The sequence below is a fragment of the Anser cygnoides genome, chromosome 15 (assembly GCF_040182565.1).
Source record: "Anser cygnoides isolate HZ-2024a breed goose chromosome 15, Taihu_goose_T2T_genome, whole genome shotgun sequence".
Lineage (NCBI taxonomy): Eukaryota > Metazoa > Chordata > Aves > Anseriformes > Anatidae > Anser > Anser cygnoides.
The window spans coordinates 2,795,521-2,812,679 of NC_089887.1; the positions used below are offsets into that span (position 1 = coordinate 2,795,521).

The 17,159-nt window shown below is 44.4% G+C and overlaps 1 protein-coding gene across 5 annotated transcripts in view; it reads right to left on the reverse strand.

Moving 5' to 3' along the window:
- The window catches only part of EPN2 (epsin 2), a 43,558-nt gene that overhangs the window by 9,286 nt on the left and 17,113 nt on the right, over nt 1–17,159 (reverse strand). For 3 of the 5 annotated variants that reach the window (XM_066977746.1, XM_066977747.1, XM_066977748.1), the window contains exons 2-5: nt 14,470–15,243; nt 4,495–4,619; nt 2,907–2,999; nt 2,486–2,642 (exon numbers count right to left, since the gene is read on the reverse strand). In XM_066977746.1, coding sequence (XP_066833847.1) covers nt 2,486–2,642; nt 2,907–2,999; nt 4,495–4,619; nt 14,470–15,064 — 970 coding nt within the window. In that variant the 5' untranslated portion in view covers nt 15,065–15,243. The remainder of the gene's footprint in view (nt 1–2,485; nt 2,643–2,906; nt 3,000–4,494; nt 4,620–14,469; nt 15,244–17,159) is intronic. The other 2 variants (XM_066977749.1, XM_066977750.1) reach the window with 2 other exon arrangements.

A 17,159-nucleotide genomic window follows, 5' to 3' on the forward strand; every position in this document is an offset into this window, starting at 1 on the left:
CCAATGCCTGTATGTTCAGGACGCCCATTTTTATTTGAAGGTTCTAACTTTTCACTTGGACAAATTGAGATCACCAAAGTGTCTGTAAGTGAACAGACCCTGCACAAGCTTAGTGCTTCCTTGTGTAAAATGAAAAATTAAGGCAGTAAGGGTAGAATGAAAGGGGGGGGGGGGGGGGGGGGGGGAATACTTGCCTCACTACATTTAATTTCCTGCCTATTTCCTTTTACTCTTCCTTTTAAACCTAATAATTTATTGCTCTTCAGTTTAGGTGACCTCATCTTTCACTGCATGACGCTATTTGGGCTTATCAAACCCCAGAACCACCGAAGCAAATCACATTTCACATCTCTAGCGGGCCAGGGAGCTGCTGGAAGGCATCACTGGGGCTTTGTTCCCAATGTTGTCCATCCCCATTGTCCTTCCCCGGCCACTGAAACATGGGAATGCAAAGCTAATACTTTAAATGCACTTCTTGTGCCACTCTTAGGTGATCAAATCAGACAGTATACGCAACAGCAGAACAGAATTACCCACACAGTGAACAACTAAAACCTTTAACCACTTTGTGGGTTTCAAATTACAACTGAACAGTGTTCTATTTTTTAAAGGTACACACAAAACCCCTTGGCATCCCAATATTCTTGAAAAACACTACACACACTGGCACAGCTTCCCATTTGCAATGTTGGCCTTTGTTTCATCAACAGGTGGCATGGTCTTGCTGCAGCTTCAGACCAGGAAATGCTGAAATGCTCCAAATAAATCCAGCCATTCCCACTCGGGTACTTAAGATTCCCTTTATCTGTCCTTAGTGCTGAGTTACAAGCAACGCCACACAAGAAATGCTAATGACAGAGCTTCCCATAAACGGAAGCTTTCAAAAAAGTCTTTTCTTTAATAAAGAGAGCTCACAAAATTAGAGCACTCAGGAAGATACCTTCCCTTAGCTTCCATTATCTCTCCTGAAATGCCAAAGCACGAGCAGGATTTGAGAATTACAGTTTAATGAGTCACTCTTTTAGTAGCAGTCAAATTCATAAATCTCACATCTTCAAGCCTACCCTTGGGAGCCAAGTAACCAGCAAGCTGGAACAAGGGGTTGTTATATGGCATTAATAAAGTTTGGAGCCACTGGGAGGAAACGCTACAGCTGCAACTGATGCAAGGAAAAGCTTGTCAGTGGATGATATATCGAGCACAAGACTTGAAGGAGGTGGCTTTTGTTTGTTTTTTAACCAGGGAAAAGTACATTGAATCTCCATTGCATTAGGGCCCAAACCTTTGAATTGTTCTAATTTTGTTCTTGCAGTTTATCACCAAAAAAAGTCACAGGTTACAGTTAAACAATGAACCGCAGTTGTCCCAGTAGCTAAGTAGGTGCTTTTAATGCCACCACAAGGAAAAAAACAAATAAAAATAACAATGCGCTTTAGTATTAAACTTCAAAATTGTCATCAGGTTTCCAGAGGGTAGCACGCTGACTCCTAATGAGACAACTCTGCAGCACATTACAGCAGAGGTCATCCTAGAAACACCAGCCAGCAGCAAAACTGACAGAACTAAGCTGCTGGTCTTCAGGAAGAAAGGGCCCCCTGCACAGAACATGCTGAATCCTCAAAAATAAAACAAACAAAATGTAAAGCCAACAAAAAATAGATCTAATGCTGATTCCACAGGCACAGAGAGTTTAACATCTACCGTGAGGAGCCATCAGCCTTCTGAAGCAAAGGAGTAAACCCTCGGGCAGATTCTGGCTAGCCTACAAAACAGCACACTGCACAGGTGGTAGAACGAGCACGTACAAAAATAATCATGCAAAAAGCTGGAATTATTACCCTTTAACATGGGAAGCACTGGATCTTTGACTTCAGAAAGAAATTCCATGAATTTGGCAACAAAAGCTTACGAAACGCTGAGACTACTTAAAGTAGTAACTTCAATTTTTGTTTAGGATAAAAAAAAAAAATCTCCATCTAAGCAATTTCATCCTTCTCATTCTGATGGCATACACATCCCTTCTCGCTAGGAGCAAGGCACGGCAATTCAGAGCTACGGCCTTCCTAACCACAGCATCCTGCTCGGGTACTACATTAATTAAATATTGGCAAGAGTCTAAGCCCATGACACTGGACACAGCTAGCAGTCAAAGCAGGAGCATCCCCCCAGGATGAGACAAGTTGTTTTTGCTGCATTAGGAGAAGACAGAAGCTTCACTCTACTCCTCGTTCTTAAGATTCAAAACGCACACACAAAATCTCAGCTGCTTAAAAAGCAGGAAAGGATCACAACTTCCATTTGTTTCTGCTTGAAAATGTTAAGGGAATGTTAATTCTGGAGCACAGGAAACAACCAAACGGGACTAATACACTGTTGTTATCAAGCGTGACATTGTGCACTGCTATTGAGAAACCTGGAAAAGCTCAACGTTAAAAAGCAAGCCCTTTTAAGATAAGCATTCCCTTCTGGCAGAGTTTAATCTTACCAAATGATTGCCATGGGTCAGAGGCAGTAGCTGCAGCTGTGGATCCTCCCCAGGGATCTGTTTGGTTTGCAACAGCAGGAGGTCCCCAAGGCTCTGTTTTCTGTGGGGCCGGTGCCGATGAGGGCAGGGCATCCATTAGGTCCAAGAGAGTTGTATGCTGAGGGCAGGAACAATCTGAGCTTTAATCAAGAGCATTACTGATCTGAAGTACAAACCCATGAGAGTGAAGAAGCATTTTTTTTTTTCCTTTTACACACCTGCATCGACTAGTACTTTGAAATTTAACCCACATGGAAGAAGCTTTAAGCTATACAACAAAGCAATCCCAAAAGCATAAAAGAGCTCAGAATTAAGCTAGTTCGTGTTACTGTATTTCAGCTTTTGGCAGCGTAACCGGGAATTTCTTAGTTGAAGGCACTACCTCCTTCTTTTTGGGAATTTTAATTGTGTCTCTGCGACTCTCCTCCAGAGCCATCTGTAATCTCAGATCATCTCCGCGTCTGAGGCGCTCCTCCTGCAAAGGAAATCAACACTGTTGATATAGACCACGAGCCTAGACTGTGCTGCCTGCTCCCTCAGGTGTCCAGCCCCGCAGGACGCTGCCAGGGGAAGCCCGAGCAGCACCGAGCAGCACCGAGCAGCACCACCGGCAGGCGTGGCGGGATGGCCGGGATTATTTGCTGTGACTTGTACTTAACGCAACGGGAGAACAAATTCCTCCTGGGATTCTCACCTCGCTCAGACAGAGGTCAGGAGCAAGCCGACCCCGTAACAGCAGGCTAGCAGAGCAATCCTTACAACATCCATTTTGCTGACTGAAATTTCCCCTCCTGTTGTTTTACTCCTAATGGGACAGCTATACACAAAACGTCATTTCCAACCATTCACTTACAACGTCAGAAACCCCACTGAATTTAAAGACAAAGTAAATATTCCATCTTTAAATTATCGTGGGTTTTGTGCAGTCAAATAGCACTGAAGGACTTAGTGATTTAAACTCTGCCTTTCCTGGCTTTTGTCAGCTTCCCTCCGCATCTAAGGCAACTGTTGCATCTATGAAGAAATCTAAATGAATTAACTTGGCTAACTCCATGCATATTTTGTAGGTTTTAACATCTGTCAACTACTGTATTTGTGGTAGATTTGACTACTGTAAATATTTTGCTTGCACCAGGTCTTTCAGAAGTTGACTAATTCCCCAACTGGCATCTCCCTTGCAATTTGTAAGCTATTTCAGCTGATATATTCTGATACTTATTTTCTTTAACTTTATTGCTTAATAACGACAAAGTTTACTGGGTGATAGTTGCCCTTTCAAAGCACAGAGATTCTAATGTGTAACATACAGCAGTATGCTACACTCGTCCCAGGAAGCCTTTAAAAATATTATGGACACTCAGCATGGCTGACTTGAATTCTCACTCCCAGCTGAGATTCATCAACTTTGTTATAAGTTATATTCACATGCAGTAAACTTTATCCACAATTACAGCATTTACTCCCAATTCAGAATGAACCCCTTAAGAATTAACACAGTAACATACCCAAAGTGATGGTTTAGGAGCTACATTATTTCAAAAAAGGTTCCTTAGATATTGAAGCACTTTGTGTTAGATCACCCTTGTGTTCCAGACAAGCTCTCCAAATGGGCCAATCACTCAAAATTTCATTACATTCAGAATTCAGTGACATTTCATATGCTGGCCCCATTAACGAAGGCTTTCAGGACTAGTCATGTTTCCAGTTCTTCCTAACAGAAAGCACCTTCAGTAGCGTGATGATTAACATCCTCCCACACAACAGTCTTCTCGCAAAGCGACTGTCATCTCCCACTAGTCTCAACAGCAGGAAGCCCATAGCTACTTTAAAAAGAGATTTAAAAATAAGAAAGCAACATCTCCCAGAATGGCCTCTCCCCCCCGCCATCTCCACCTGGAGCGAAGCCAAGCTAACATGGCAAAGAGCAGACAGAGCCCCGGCTAGGAAATTGGACAGGTTGGAAAACCTACACGGGCACTGACCTGCTCCGCCACCTCCCGGCTCATCGCCAGCGCCAGCTGCAGCTGGAGCTCTTCTTCTCCGCTCGTCTGAGGCCGGGCCTGCTCCAGCTCGGAGGAAACTCGAGGGGACGTAGCTGTCGGAGACAAACCAGCAGATTATAAATGATATCTAACAAAAAGGCAGAAGAGGTCTGATGCCTCCCCGTGCCAGGCCCAAGGTCCTGAAGGCAGCAGTGAGTGCCCCGGGGGGCACAGGGCCGGCGGCCATGCCCTGAGCCGTCGGGGTAAAGCTCCTTCCAAGAGCTGAACCTCCAGCTCTCGGCCCAGGGCAGCGAGCCAGAGAAATTTAGAAGGGAGAAATTTGCAAGGCGCTCCGCTTGCTTTAAAGGAGAAATGTTTCCGGGAAACAAAGGCTTTTTGTAGTATCACGACATGCCAACAAGCCGGCCCCGACGAAGGCTGCGGACCCTGCCTCGGCAGAGCTTCGGGGAGACAGGTCGCTGACTTGAAGCTCACAATTAATCACTTAAACGTTTGTCAGTATTTCTTACATCTAATGTCAGTAAGAATTTGCTGGGAGCTGGCCAATGCCAGGGTAAAACTGGACACCACCCACTTTTCTGCAAAATAATACAGTCTTAAACGGGACAGATAAAGAACTATTCTTAACTGCTAAGCAGGCTCAGAGACAAACAAACCAGCTATTCAGACTCCAAATTCACAAAAATACTTTATCATTCTCTGCTAAAAAAAAAAAAATTGGTATATATGTTGGGGGCATTGTTTATTTTTTGTTGCTGGCTGCTCTTTCTTCGGATGAGGACTCTGTTAGCTAATAACTGCTGGCAATCTCCCCCCGCCCCTCAGAAAAACAATCAAGCTGGGCAGCTAAAATATACAATTTCTCAATGCATAAATAATCTGTCACTGACGTTTTCACTGCAGTAGCACACAGAAACTCCCATCCCAATGGGACAGCTCTAATTATCGCTACAGAGTAATTAAACAACTTTTGGGGTCATTCTCTAGCACCCAGGTTATTTAAACTGAAATTCTACCTTGCTGGACAAGGAAGTTTGTATGTAATGGCTGGAATGGTAATTACAGTTTTGCAAAATACACGTTAATATTTAACAAACAGGAACCGTATTTCTGAACTAGAACGTCAAGCTCAAAGAAATCAAGTTCTTTAAGAGGTTGGTTGGGTAAATAGAAATTTGGTTGCCAAACTGTAATTTTAAAAACACTTTCTCAGTCCCTACTTTAACTCTCCAAACACTTCCCAGTCTTGTCTCCCCCTACCTTTTAGGCCAAAATGGCACCATAAAATAAAAACTGCCCGTTCCTCTTTCATCCACAAAGCTGGCTTCAGCCGACGAGGCATGCCTGCTCCTTCCCACCCTACACTACCCCATCCCTTTCTGTTCCTACAGGGACATCTTTATCACCAAAACCCAGACTCATCCACGTTGTGCTGGTCCCAAAGCTTTCAGGCCAACCAGACTCGCTCCTTGCTTCACGCGTAGAGAGGTGTTACTCGTCCATCAATCCGATCACTTTTTCGGACTCTCTCTCATATGAAGTATCTACATTTAGCCTGCTTCACGAGTACTTCTTGCTCCAGCAGTCACAGACAGGCTCTCCAATACATTATTTGGACGATTACAGGAATAAAAAGGACATCAGAGAACAGGACGTCTGGCGGTGGGGAATAGCACGACCTTAAAGTGTTTGTAAAAAGTTTGGATGTTCTTATATGCAAAAATAAACCGAATTCAAGAGGGAAGAGGATAGAACTCAAGAGGAGGTTACCAACGGTAACACACAACAGAAAAACTGAAATCTCTACCTTTTTCTATCAAAGGGAAAAGCAGTACGGTTCGCCTGTGTGGATTTACCAAAGTTTTTCATGATACTTAATGGGATGGTGCTGTGAAACAGGTCAGTGTAAGAACCAAAACAGGCAAAGAAGCCCATCGCCAAGGAAGTTTACCATCAGTTTCTCAACAACTGGCTCTAAGGCCGACCTTAGGAAAAATGTTGTAACAAACAAAATGCAGGTTATCGGAAAATGCCAAGATGATGCTATGAAACACCGTCTCACTAGAAGGAGGAGCCTGAACTTAAGATGCTGATGGCTGAGAAGGGAACAGGAGAAATGGGATGCTATGGGGAAAGAAAAAGGATTTGATGACAACCTTCTGCAATTGGGGGCATCGACTGGAAGTGACAGAGGTATACAGAACTTTGTTTGGTACCAACCCAGGCAGTAACTGCCAGCCACTAGCTTCCTACAGCTGTCACTGACAGCAGCATCGTGCATCAAAGCATTACTCAGAATTAATCTGACACACCAAATGCAGTTCCAGTCATACAAACCCTCGACAAATGATTTCGAAAACAGAGTGGATGTGAAGATGCTTCCCTTCTGAGCGCAGCGAATATTTTATACATTTATCTTCACAAAAAGAAGATCGAGCAGATTACAGATGCTAAATACATCAGGTTTGCAAATACTATGGAATGAAAAAAGCTATTTAAGATAAAGGGACAAGAACTAATGATAAAAAATAACTGTGAATAAAACTGAGATACAAACTGATCACCTCCAAGCAGCAGCTTTCCAGCAGGAATTACCGAAGGCCAGATTCGTAACTGGTTTTGAAACAAGGCTGGACACACAAAAGGGACACCACCAGGGTCACCTGAGAGCAGATGGCAACTGGAGCGCGATGAGGAAGGCGCGTCCTGCTTCTTCAACCACAGCTTGGGGCGAGATGGTGATTTCCTGGACCTTTTGCACAGGAGTTTTTCATCTCCGTTGACACTAATTAAATTCCAAAACAACTAAGCAGCTGATGGTAGAATGGCTTTAGAAGTATGCGAGATGGATTCCTTAACTTCAGCCCTTTGTTTTCCCTCCCGAGCCCACATGAAGGGCTAGGGGCTGTAAGCGCTCCCCAGCTCCGGCCTGCAGCAGCACACACCATTTTGTGCCAGGTAGCTGCAAGAACGGGCGGTTGCAGCCTACTCGAAGCATTGCACTTGTCCTCCCTGGTGTGTCCTCAGCTACCTGGCTTGGCAGGGCGCTGTGTGACCTCTTGGCTCCCAGCAGAGACCAGCATCCAGGGGCTGAGCACAGGCAATAAGGGGGCTTGCAGGCATTGCTTGTTTCTTTTCACTTGCAGGCTTTTCAGCAATTCTACTTGGTTTTATTAACTCTACATGGCATTCTAGAGTTCTTCATGCGAAAAAAAAAAAAAGGACAAAAACTGTCGGTTTGAAATTCATCCTTGAGCCTCACATTAAAAAAACATCAATAAAAGCATTGCCATTTTACATTAAAACTTCCGCAGCGGTTGTAAAGCCATCTACATTAACTAGCAGACAGCACGTTTTTTTTTGAAAATAGGATTAAAGGACATTCGGCATGCTGTTCTTGGTAGTGATCTGGCACGTTTTATCCAGCAAGGCTACCTCTCGAGTCCCTCGGTGCTGTCACTGCCCCTCGATAGCGGCCACGTCCCACGTTACCGTTTTGGGTGCGAGGATCTGGCAGAAAGGTTATTGCCTTAGTAACAGTACCGCCGCCACACAAAGAACCCCTTATCCCCCAGCACATGACAGTTAACTCAGATGTTTATGTAAGATGGGACTCAATAGATCAATTCTGACCTGCTAAGCCCCGCTTTGTTGCTGCTTGAGGAATTTGGAGGTCCGGGCTCCCCCCAAGGCTGCCCAGAGGCGTCTGCTTTTGCCGGGGGCTGCCACCGGGCTGCTTCCCCGCCCGGCTCGAGCAGCGGCACAGGGAAGTCATTTCCAACCTCGGATAATCACCGAGGCAGGATTCTGCTCCACCATCTGTCTCCAGCACGGGCTATGACGTCTTTCGTACATATTTATTGGTAATTTGCTGTATTTTGGCTATATTAAAAGCCCTCTGGAGGCGCCCAAAGGTTCGGTTAATTAAAGGATGTATACAGTACGCAGCTCAAAAGCAGAGTCATTGTCTGCATTAACGATAAAGTCAGTCCCAGCATGAAAATGAGCCTGGGTAATTTTATTTAGAAGCCTGTGCTTGTTGGTTGTGGGTTTTCTGTTGCCTCTCCACACCAAGTGATGCCACAGAAAGCAAGCCCCAGCTTTACCACCTGCAGGAGGCGTTCTTAGTCACGTTTGTTCGGCTTCGTCACACCACTGGTCCTTCCAAAAAATGTAGAGAAAAACGAAGTGCGACTTGAAAAATTAGAGTACCACCAAGGTAAGATCTTAGAAACCAAGAGCAACCCACTCTGGATCCAAGCGGAGATCCCACACGTTGGTCTTCAAATGAAAGCTTATTCAAATATTGATGGGCTATTTTCCAAAAGGCAGTCTTAGCTCTCAAATTATGAACCAGCATGTGCAAACTACCTGATCTAGAAGGAATTGTGCAGATTTCCAGGTTCCCACTGGAAATACGAGAGATTTTTCCTATACAGGATGGGAATTAACAGCACCTCTCAATGTGTCGCGGTGGAGCTGATCAGCCTTGCTGCATGATTTCCAGTTGCACTGAAGCAGACAGAGCACTTTTACATTTCATTTAATACCGAACAGATCCTGAAGGCTTATTTAAGTTGAGGAGTATTTTTTCTCTCAGATGATCGCTATGCTTATCTTAATAGACTCATCTAAATAAATTCAGATAATTTATTCCAACTACCGGAGCCTGGTTACACCAATGCCACCTCCCACCTTTACTCAGAGCACCAAGAAAACTGAAGTACAACGAGAGGATTAAATCAAGTTGTGACACCTGGCAGCAAACACAGGAGTCTACCAGCCTATTGCAACACCTCAAACTTCAGAAATCAGCCAGGCAGCTCATCGAGATCGATTGCTCCACGTTACGCCAGACGTTCCCTGACTCGGGTGGAAGGCCAGAGGTGGATCCCAACCTGCAGAGCTGCCGAACAGATTGCAAGGGAACGAAGAGCCCACCCAGCACTCTGAGCTTTCTGTAACGTCACACCTGAATTGCCAACTCCTCTCAATTATTTTCCACTCCAAACAAAAAGGGAGACAAAGCTGAAACAGTCGAGCGAACAGAAACTCACTGATGCTTCACGGAGCTGCTTTTAAATAACGAGTCAACTTCACGTGAACCATCACCGCAAATACTAAAACTCATCCTTTCAGTTAAAAGACCGCTCCCAAAATCTTTGCACGCAAGGTTAACAGACTTGGCACTTCACAAGATCCGTAAAAGCCCCTCTCAGTGCATCTTTAAGCAACCTCTTATCAAATCAGCTGTCTGTACAACGAATCCCATTTCTCGGGCAAGCGGCCCACCTCCGGGCAAAGCGCTCCTGGAAAATCGGGTCACACCGAGCTGTGCCTTGCTCCGGCTGCCACGTCCGTGTAAAGGAGACCAAGACAGTAGAACACGCACCCGTCTTGCCCTGCCAGCATTTCTAGATGCAATCCAAACCCAGAGCAGCAGACGGCCTGAGGAGAGGATGTGCACAGCCTGAAGTAACACAGCTGGGCCTGGGCTGGGCCTAGCGGGACAGAACCTCTCGAAAGAGCAGGGCTTTTAAAACTTGGGTTTTCAAGCACAAAAACGGTGTAACCCGTAGTTTCCAGGGATCCTTCGAAGCTTAAACACATCCACACAAACTCATTCTGGGGGAAGGGGTGCTCAGGAACTGTCTGTGTCAGTCTCTTCCCCCTGGCAGAGGACTTTGCTGACATTTTGCTGCCTCCCCTACGCAGCCCAGCCACAAGGAGCTGCTGCAGCCTCCACCGCTCCCCGTGCGGCCCCGGAGCTGTCTCTTACAGGCAGCTCAACCCAAGGATGCTCGAGAAAGACGGGGTGATCCGAGTCCAGGTGCTCATGTCTAGGGGCTGCTGCAGGTGCTCGAGCCCAGTACCCCGACCGACCGCCCCACAGATGTGACCACAGGCGACGCTCCTGCCACGCTGCTGACCCCAGTGCCTTGGCAGTGAGCTTCTGCCGAAAAACCCTCACAAAGCAGGAGTTACTAACTGGAGGACTTGGTCAAGAGCAGCAGATCTAACGGAGGTGCTCCCAGGTCTGCCGCAGCCTCGCGGCGCAGACTTAGGGCTCTATATTAGGAAGCTGAATCCTATTTAAGTGATCGCCGCAGCCACGGGTGGAAGAGGGCTGGAGACAAGAGGCTGCAGTTTTCCAACCTGGGTGACTAATGTTGAGTATAAAGACAATATTTAGACACAAAGCCAGATCAGAGGTGGGGCACTACTGCTCCCAAACATTTCAAATATTGACCTTATGTTCCTTCCCCTCCCCAGCGAAGTTAGTTTCAGCACCACACAAATATATTCCTTTAACTTGAAAGGAAACTCCATACGGTTTACACGTTTTCCAAAATAATCTACATAACTTCAACAAATTTTGTCATGGGATATTTAATAGCTCTTAACCTGAGCATTAATTGCCCCTAGCTTAGGGCCAGAAGACAGCCAACAGTCCCCAGCACGTCACAAAGTGCTGCCAAGATGAGGTTGGGAGGAGGAAGCCTTTTTGCTTTTATCTGTGCGGTATCTCTCTTGGCTTCCATTTACAGATCGTAAGACTACGATAGCAAAAACATACTAATATTTTTGCAAATGACAACATCAATAGTCAGTAATGATCACATGCCATAATGTATTCCCAGAATCACACAAGCTTTACAGCACAGAGATCTTCAGGGCCAACACAGTCATTAAGATGAAGCTTTGGGGGAAGGATTTTATTAAAAACTCTCATGCTTCGCCATTTCACTTTCCACAGGATTGTTAGAGGTGAGATGAAAATATTTGCAGGGAAAATATCCCTTTTCATCAGTGGAGTATGGGCCGATGGTAATCGCTCGAGACCTTTTTCCATCTTGAATTCTCTCGTACTATACAGGCTATCAGTGCTGCTTTTATTTTTCCAGAAAGGATCATTTGGAATACAAAGACAAGCAACCCTACCAAGACAAAACCCTCTAGCTCAACATCAAATACAAAAACAATCATATATGCACTGTAGATACAAGCCTACACATATGCTGGAGAAGCACAGCTGCTACAGCACTGCAATATTTACAGCCAATGCTGTACACTGCAGCTGTTTCAGTATTTTTGAAGAAAGTGAACAAAAAGTGGTCCACAGACTTATCTAATACTGCTCATTTAGTAACTGACGGGGGGAAGAGATCCCTCGCTCAAATCTGACACCTTATCCACTAGAAGTTACTTGTTCCCATCGTGATCTGTCCTGGACAAGCTATTAAGCACGTGCAGACAGCTCTGATTTTTTTTTCCTCCTGCAAGACAGTACTAAAAAAAAAATTAGGAGGTTTTGTAGCCACAAACAATCTCTTCAAATAAGGGGAGTGCATTCAGCTACGAATTCTCGAAGTCTGCAATCCCCATCCATTGTGTCTAACAAGAAACAAAAGTAAAGTCTGCTCATACCAAAGCACAGAGACGAAACGTTTCATTTACCTTTGTTGGTGGAAAGGTTGTTACGCTCTCCCCAACTTTATTTACATTCAAATGCTAACAGAACATGCTAAATGCTTTTTAGCAGGAGACTGAGTTTTCTTAGAAGCAAATCTCATCCCATAGACTGCAAAAGGTTTTATAATTAAATCTAGATGCCTCTGATCTCCTCTCCGACAGCACAGAGGAACGGAAGACAATTCTACCAGAACACGCAGTCCAACAACTGCATCTGAAATTGCAGCAAGGAGAGGATTTCCCAGGAACCAACCATAACGTAATTCCTTCTACGTAGCCTGCTGAGCCCACGTCTTCAGCACAAAACAAGGATATCGCTGTAGAATAAAAGAAATCATGATGGATACAACGTCTAACTTCTGAAAAGCAACTTTTCCATTAAAAGGTGTAAGAAAACCCTACATTTATGTAAGGGATTAAATGGCTGGATTTTGACGAAACTCCTCGTCCTACAACAAAGGCCAAAGCTCTGCACACCTTTTGCAAGGTGCTAGTTTGCTTCGCTACACTCAAATAAACCATCTGTACCAGAAACGTATTCAAATTTCAGAAGATACAGGTCTGAACAATTAACAACCATCTGTGTTTTTGCTAACAGACAATTAAATACTGGCGAGTCTCTAGCAGAAGAACCACCTACAGGAAGAAAAGAAAAGCCTGAGATTTCTAAAGCTTCTTAGGTACGTGCTTAAGGGGGAAGAGGAAGGAAAAAAAGGTTAAGAAATCATTACCTCAGAAACAACCCTACAGAGATAGGCAGCAAAGCAATACACAAGTGCGAATTCCTAGTAACCTAACCCTCTGCACTGAAAGGATGACCAAACTCGCTTCTTGACATCTAGTCCCCCATCAAAATTCCTAAAATGTCCAAGGAATAACGACTCAGAAACACGCCCTGCGTTGCTCAATCCTTGCTGTGAGAAATAGTTGGAGGCCTCTGGCAGCGTTTAACACGACAAACAGCAGTTGCACGCACCGATTAATGCAAGAGCTGGTGAAGAAATCGGTGTGGAACAAACCAAAGGTGTGCTCGGCGTGCTTCAGCGGCTATTACTGCAGTCCATCAGCTGATGACAAAACAATATTTCAAGCTATCTCCTTAATTAGGGAATTTTAAAGATAATCAAATGAGCCCTACGGACCTCAAAAGAAAAAAAAATGTTATTGCAGTGATAAAAATCTACTTATCAATTAAAAATTCATATTGAATCAATCTAACTATGGTTATTAAACAACTAAAATGTTTGTTAATCCACTGTTAAAATAACAGACAAATTCTCATACCTGGAAACCTTCGCGCACTTTTTTTTTAAACCCCGCATCCTAAAAGCATTTCATTTTGGGGGGAAAAAAAATAAAAATCCTGCTTTTCTCTCTAGCTTTTATTTTCACTGAGATTTTCTTCATGCTAGCTTGATTCATCCTGCTAGCTTCCTACTGCCTTCCACAAAAACCATCGGCGTATGACAGGGGTACGGACACCGCTCACATATTTATAATCTGAGAGGCGCTTTGGGATACAGGACATGACAAACTGGAGGTTCTTAAAGCTGGTGCTCAATCAATTCACCACACTGGCTCTGTTACAGTCCTCCACACACTATAAGCATTCAGTTAAAGAAAAGATTTTCCTTCAGAATTAGACCACAACCACTGACATTTCAGCCAAAGCAGCTTTCATCAGATCATTACTTATATTAAGAAGGATTTAGTGCCAGCTCAGGCCTCCTCCTAACATGACAGGGAGTTCCCCCAAGCACTGCTATAAAGAATCCATTCTTCCCACATCACTGTACTTTTTTTTTTTTGGAATGAAATACAGAATTCGGTACTGATATTTGCACACCGAATGCCGATTGTGTAAATATTTAATCACTGACATATTCCAAGTGTTACTAGTCTAAGAACTGCTAAGTAAGCAACAAAGGAAGTTAATTACCAATACTCTTCCTAAAACGAGAGAGCGGCGACATAAAGTATCTAGCAAAATGATCCAGGAATTACTCTGTATTCCTATTTTCTTCTTCAATTATATTTTAAGAAAAAAAAAAATGTCAACACAAAAAATTTTCAAGCAATCCTGTTAAAACTAGAAACAAAAAAGAAATTATTAACTGTCTCCCTCCTAGATTGAGGACGTATCACATCAAACGTTGGAACACGTTCACAAAAGCAGCTCAACAATACTACCTCTGGGAACTGACACTAAACAAGAGCTTTTTTAATTGATTTACGTCACCGCTCACATCCTCTCCAAAGCAAACATGCAGCCAGTCATTTCAAGAGAGCGCGTACCACCGAGCAGACCTGCAAAGACGCAGCCACTGCAAAAAGCCCCTTGCAGTCCTGGAGGGCACCATTTCCTCTCACTTCTGATGGCAAATCAGAACGCAAAATATCTCAAAAGAGTGGGAAAGAAAGAAAAAAGGGTGGGAAAAAAAAATCTCGCATGTGTTTGCTTGTACTTACAGCCATGGTAGGACGCCGGGGAGCCTCCAGACTTCCCGTATTCTTGCTCCGAGTAGCTGGTGGAGAGGTTTGGCTGACTGGAACCTCGACCGAAGGTGATCTGGTTGCTGCCCACCCCGGTGGCCACCTGAGCCATGCGTTCTTTGGTCTTCAGGGCCTGGGCCCTCTCTGTCTTGAGTCGCTCGTCGTCCTTCAGCAGAGACACCAGCTGCTTGGATTTCTCCCTGACGTTGATGCCCTGGTCTTTCCCATCGCGATCGATATACTGGAAATCTTTCAACGTCTGGATAGCAAAAATATTCTCTTTACACTGCTGTGCCACTCTCTCCGAGCCAGTTTTGATCAGGTAATCTAACAGCGTAAGGGCCTTGTACACGTGTCGCCAGTTCTTGCCATGGTCGTTGAGTCGCTTCCAGATCATGCTCATAATTTCAGAGAAGGCCACAACGTTGTAAGTCAGATCTGCTATCTCAGTCATCAGCGAGCTGGAGGGGCCCCACGGGTCATTTGAGGTCGCTTCCCGAACTTTTATTTCGGCCTCTGAGTAATTGTTCACAATGTTCTTCATCTGCCGCCTAATAGACGAAGTCGTCATTTTTATTTCCCTTTTTAATCAGAGCGGTGCTAGGACACAAACAAAAAAGGGCTATATCTGCTCTTCTATGAACGTTTCTGAGCTACGAAGACTCCGTATCTGTGGCTTACTTGTAAGAAGTTCCACTACAATCATTTCCTCTCTTCAAGAAAATGACACGAGAAAATGAAAATCATGACCTAAGTAAGAAAAAAAACAAAACAAAGCACGTTAGCGGCGTCTTTCGTTATCCCTACGCGGAAAGCAATTACATACACTTTTGAGAAATTCTGTTAGTGATGCATTTGCTCTCCAGATTTCTTCAGAAGATTTGACTTTGAGAAAAAAAACCCAACCCTTACTCTTCTCACCTCGAGAAGAATGGATAGACCAACTGCTGGGAAGTTACACATACAAACAGGTAACATCAAATGTCAAAGCTTAAAGACACCTGAGCTGCTGAACAAGACAAAAAATCAAGAAAATATCTGCGCTGATGCAAATGGAAAATTTGAAAAACAAACCAGAAACGAAGTCCAAGAAACAAATTACGGATTTAATTTCCGACAAGGTAAAACCCATCTAGAAGTTTTAATTACAGAAAGCACGACGCTAGCTTGCAGAGTTTATAGGAAACTGCATTAGAGCTGACAGCTGTGGTCTGCTACCGCTGCTGCAGGAGTCTGCGTACCGAGACCAAGTGAATTTCCTCCACGTTGACCAAGGCATTTCTGAGGCTCCAGATAAAGGCAAAGAGCACTCAGTTTCAGGGCAGAGGTCTTGAACCCTGCTCTGCCTTCACCCGAGGCCCAGGGAGGAGAAAGGAGCACCGGAACGATGCACTCCGACTCAAGGTGACCTTTAATGCTAAGCAGATTAGAGGGGAATTTTTTTTTTTTTCCAAATGCATTTCCTTTGTGCATTTGACAGCGCTCACCAGATCCCCCATTTCTGCGCTGTATGTCTTTCAGACAGCGCAGAAGAATTTTTAATTATATGAAAATGGAACTGCAAAACTGAAATGACTGGCAAGAAACCCCAAGGACGAGCTCTGGAGCTGGAAACTTGCTTCGGTTATTTATGTAAGGTCACTGTTTCGAGTAAACAGAGGCCTATTAAGCTTTAGAATACATTACTCGAGCAAACCGGCAGATTTTGGTATTACATTAACATCGTTAGAAGTCTTTGACATTCACCACTTGTTTGAACTCTAAGCGCTGATTCCCTACTGGTATTTGCCCCATTAATAGATGGCATACTTAACACGTCCTCTAACAACTTCTCCCAACACCCCGAAGACACAACCCGATCGCTGACAACAGACACGGGAGGGGAGTAAAGCACGGATTTCACTCCACCACTGTTATCATTCCTCAAATTATTAACATGCCATTTAAAATGAAAGCAGAAGCGTCGGGTTGGACAACGCGCAGCTCTACAAAGACTTCTTCGGTCCGAAGGCACGCATCCTTCCTGGAAAGCAACCGAGCGAGCTGAGCTACGGCAGAACGAGCCCGATGAGCTACGGGAGCTTATTGTTCCACTGAAGTTAGGGTACCTCCTGAACTAGGTAAATAATTAAAAAAAAAGTCTTATCAAGCCCTCAGACACAAATCCTCATGTCAAGAGGATAAGAAAAGAACATTGATGTTGCCTGGACTTGTAACTTATCTACAAGGCTCTGCCAACCCTTCTTGGAGTTGCTTTAAATTCCACTGCCTGCCCAGCGAGCTACGTGGCAGCATGCTCAGCCAGCACAAACCAGCGCTCCCATCACGTCGTGGTGGACCTGGATGTTTGTTCCCCGTGTTGTAGACTGGGGGCACGCTTTTTAAGAACAAGTCACCTTCGGTTTCTTTATGCCACTCATGGTTTTGTGGAAACTGGACATCCCCTGAGCTCTGAGGTTTAGTTTTTGGAAGCTGCTGCAGGTCTCCAACCAACCCTGTCGTCTCTCCGTGCCTCCCTTACGCTTCCATTCGTGTATTTTATCACTCAAACAGTTCTCAGTCTTTCTTCCTTCCATTCAATTATTCAGGATTCTTCTTAAATTTAACTGCTTGGCTTTGATTTGGTCACTTCAATATCTAGAAATTAACTGGAAAAGGGAGCACTT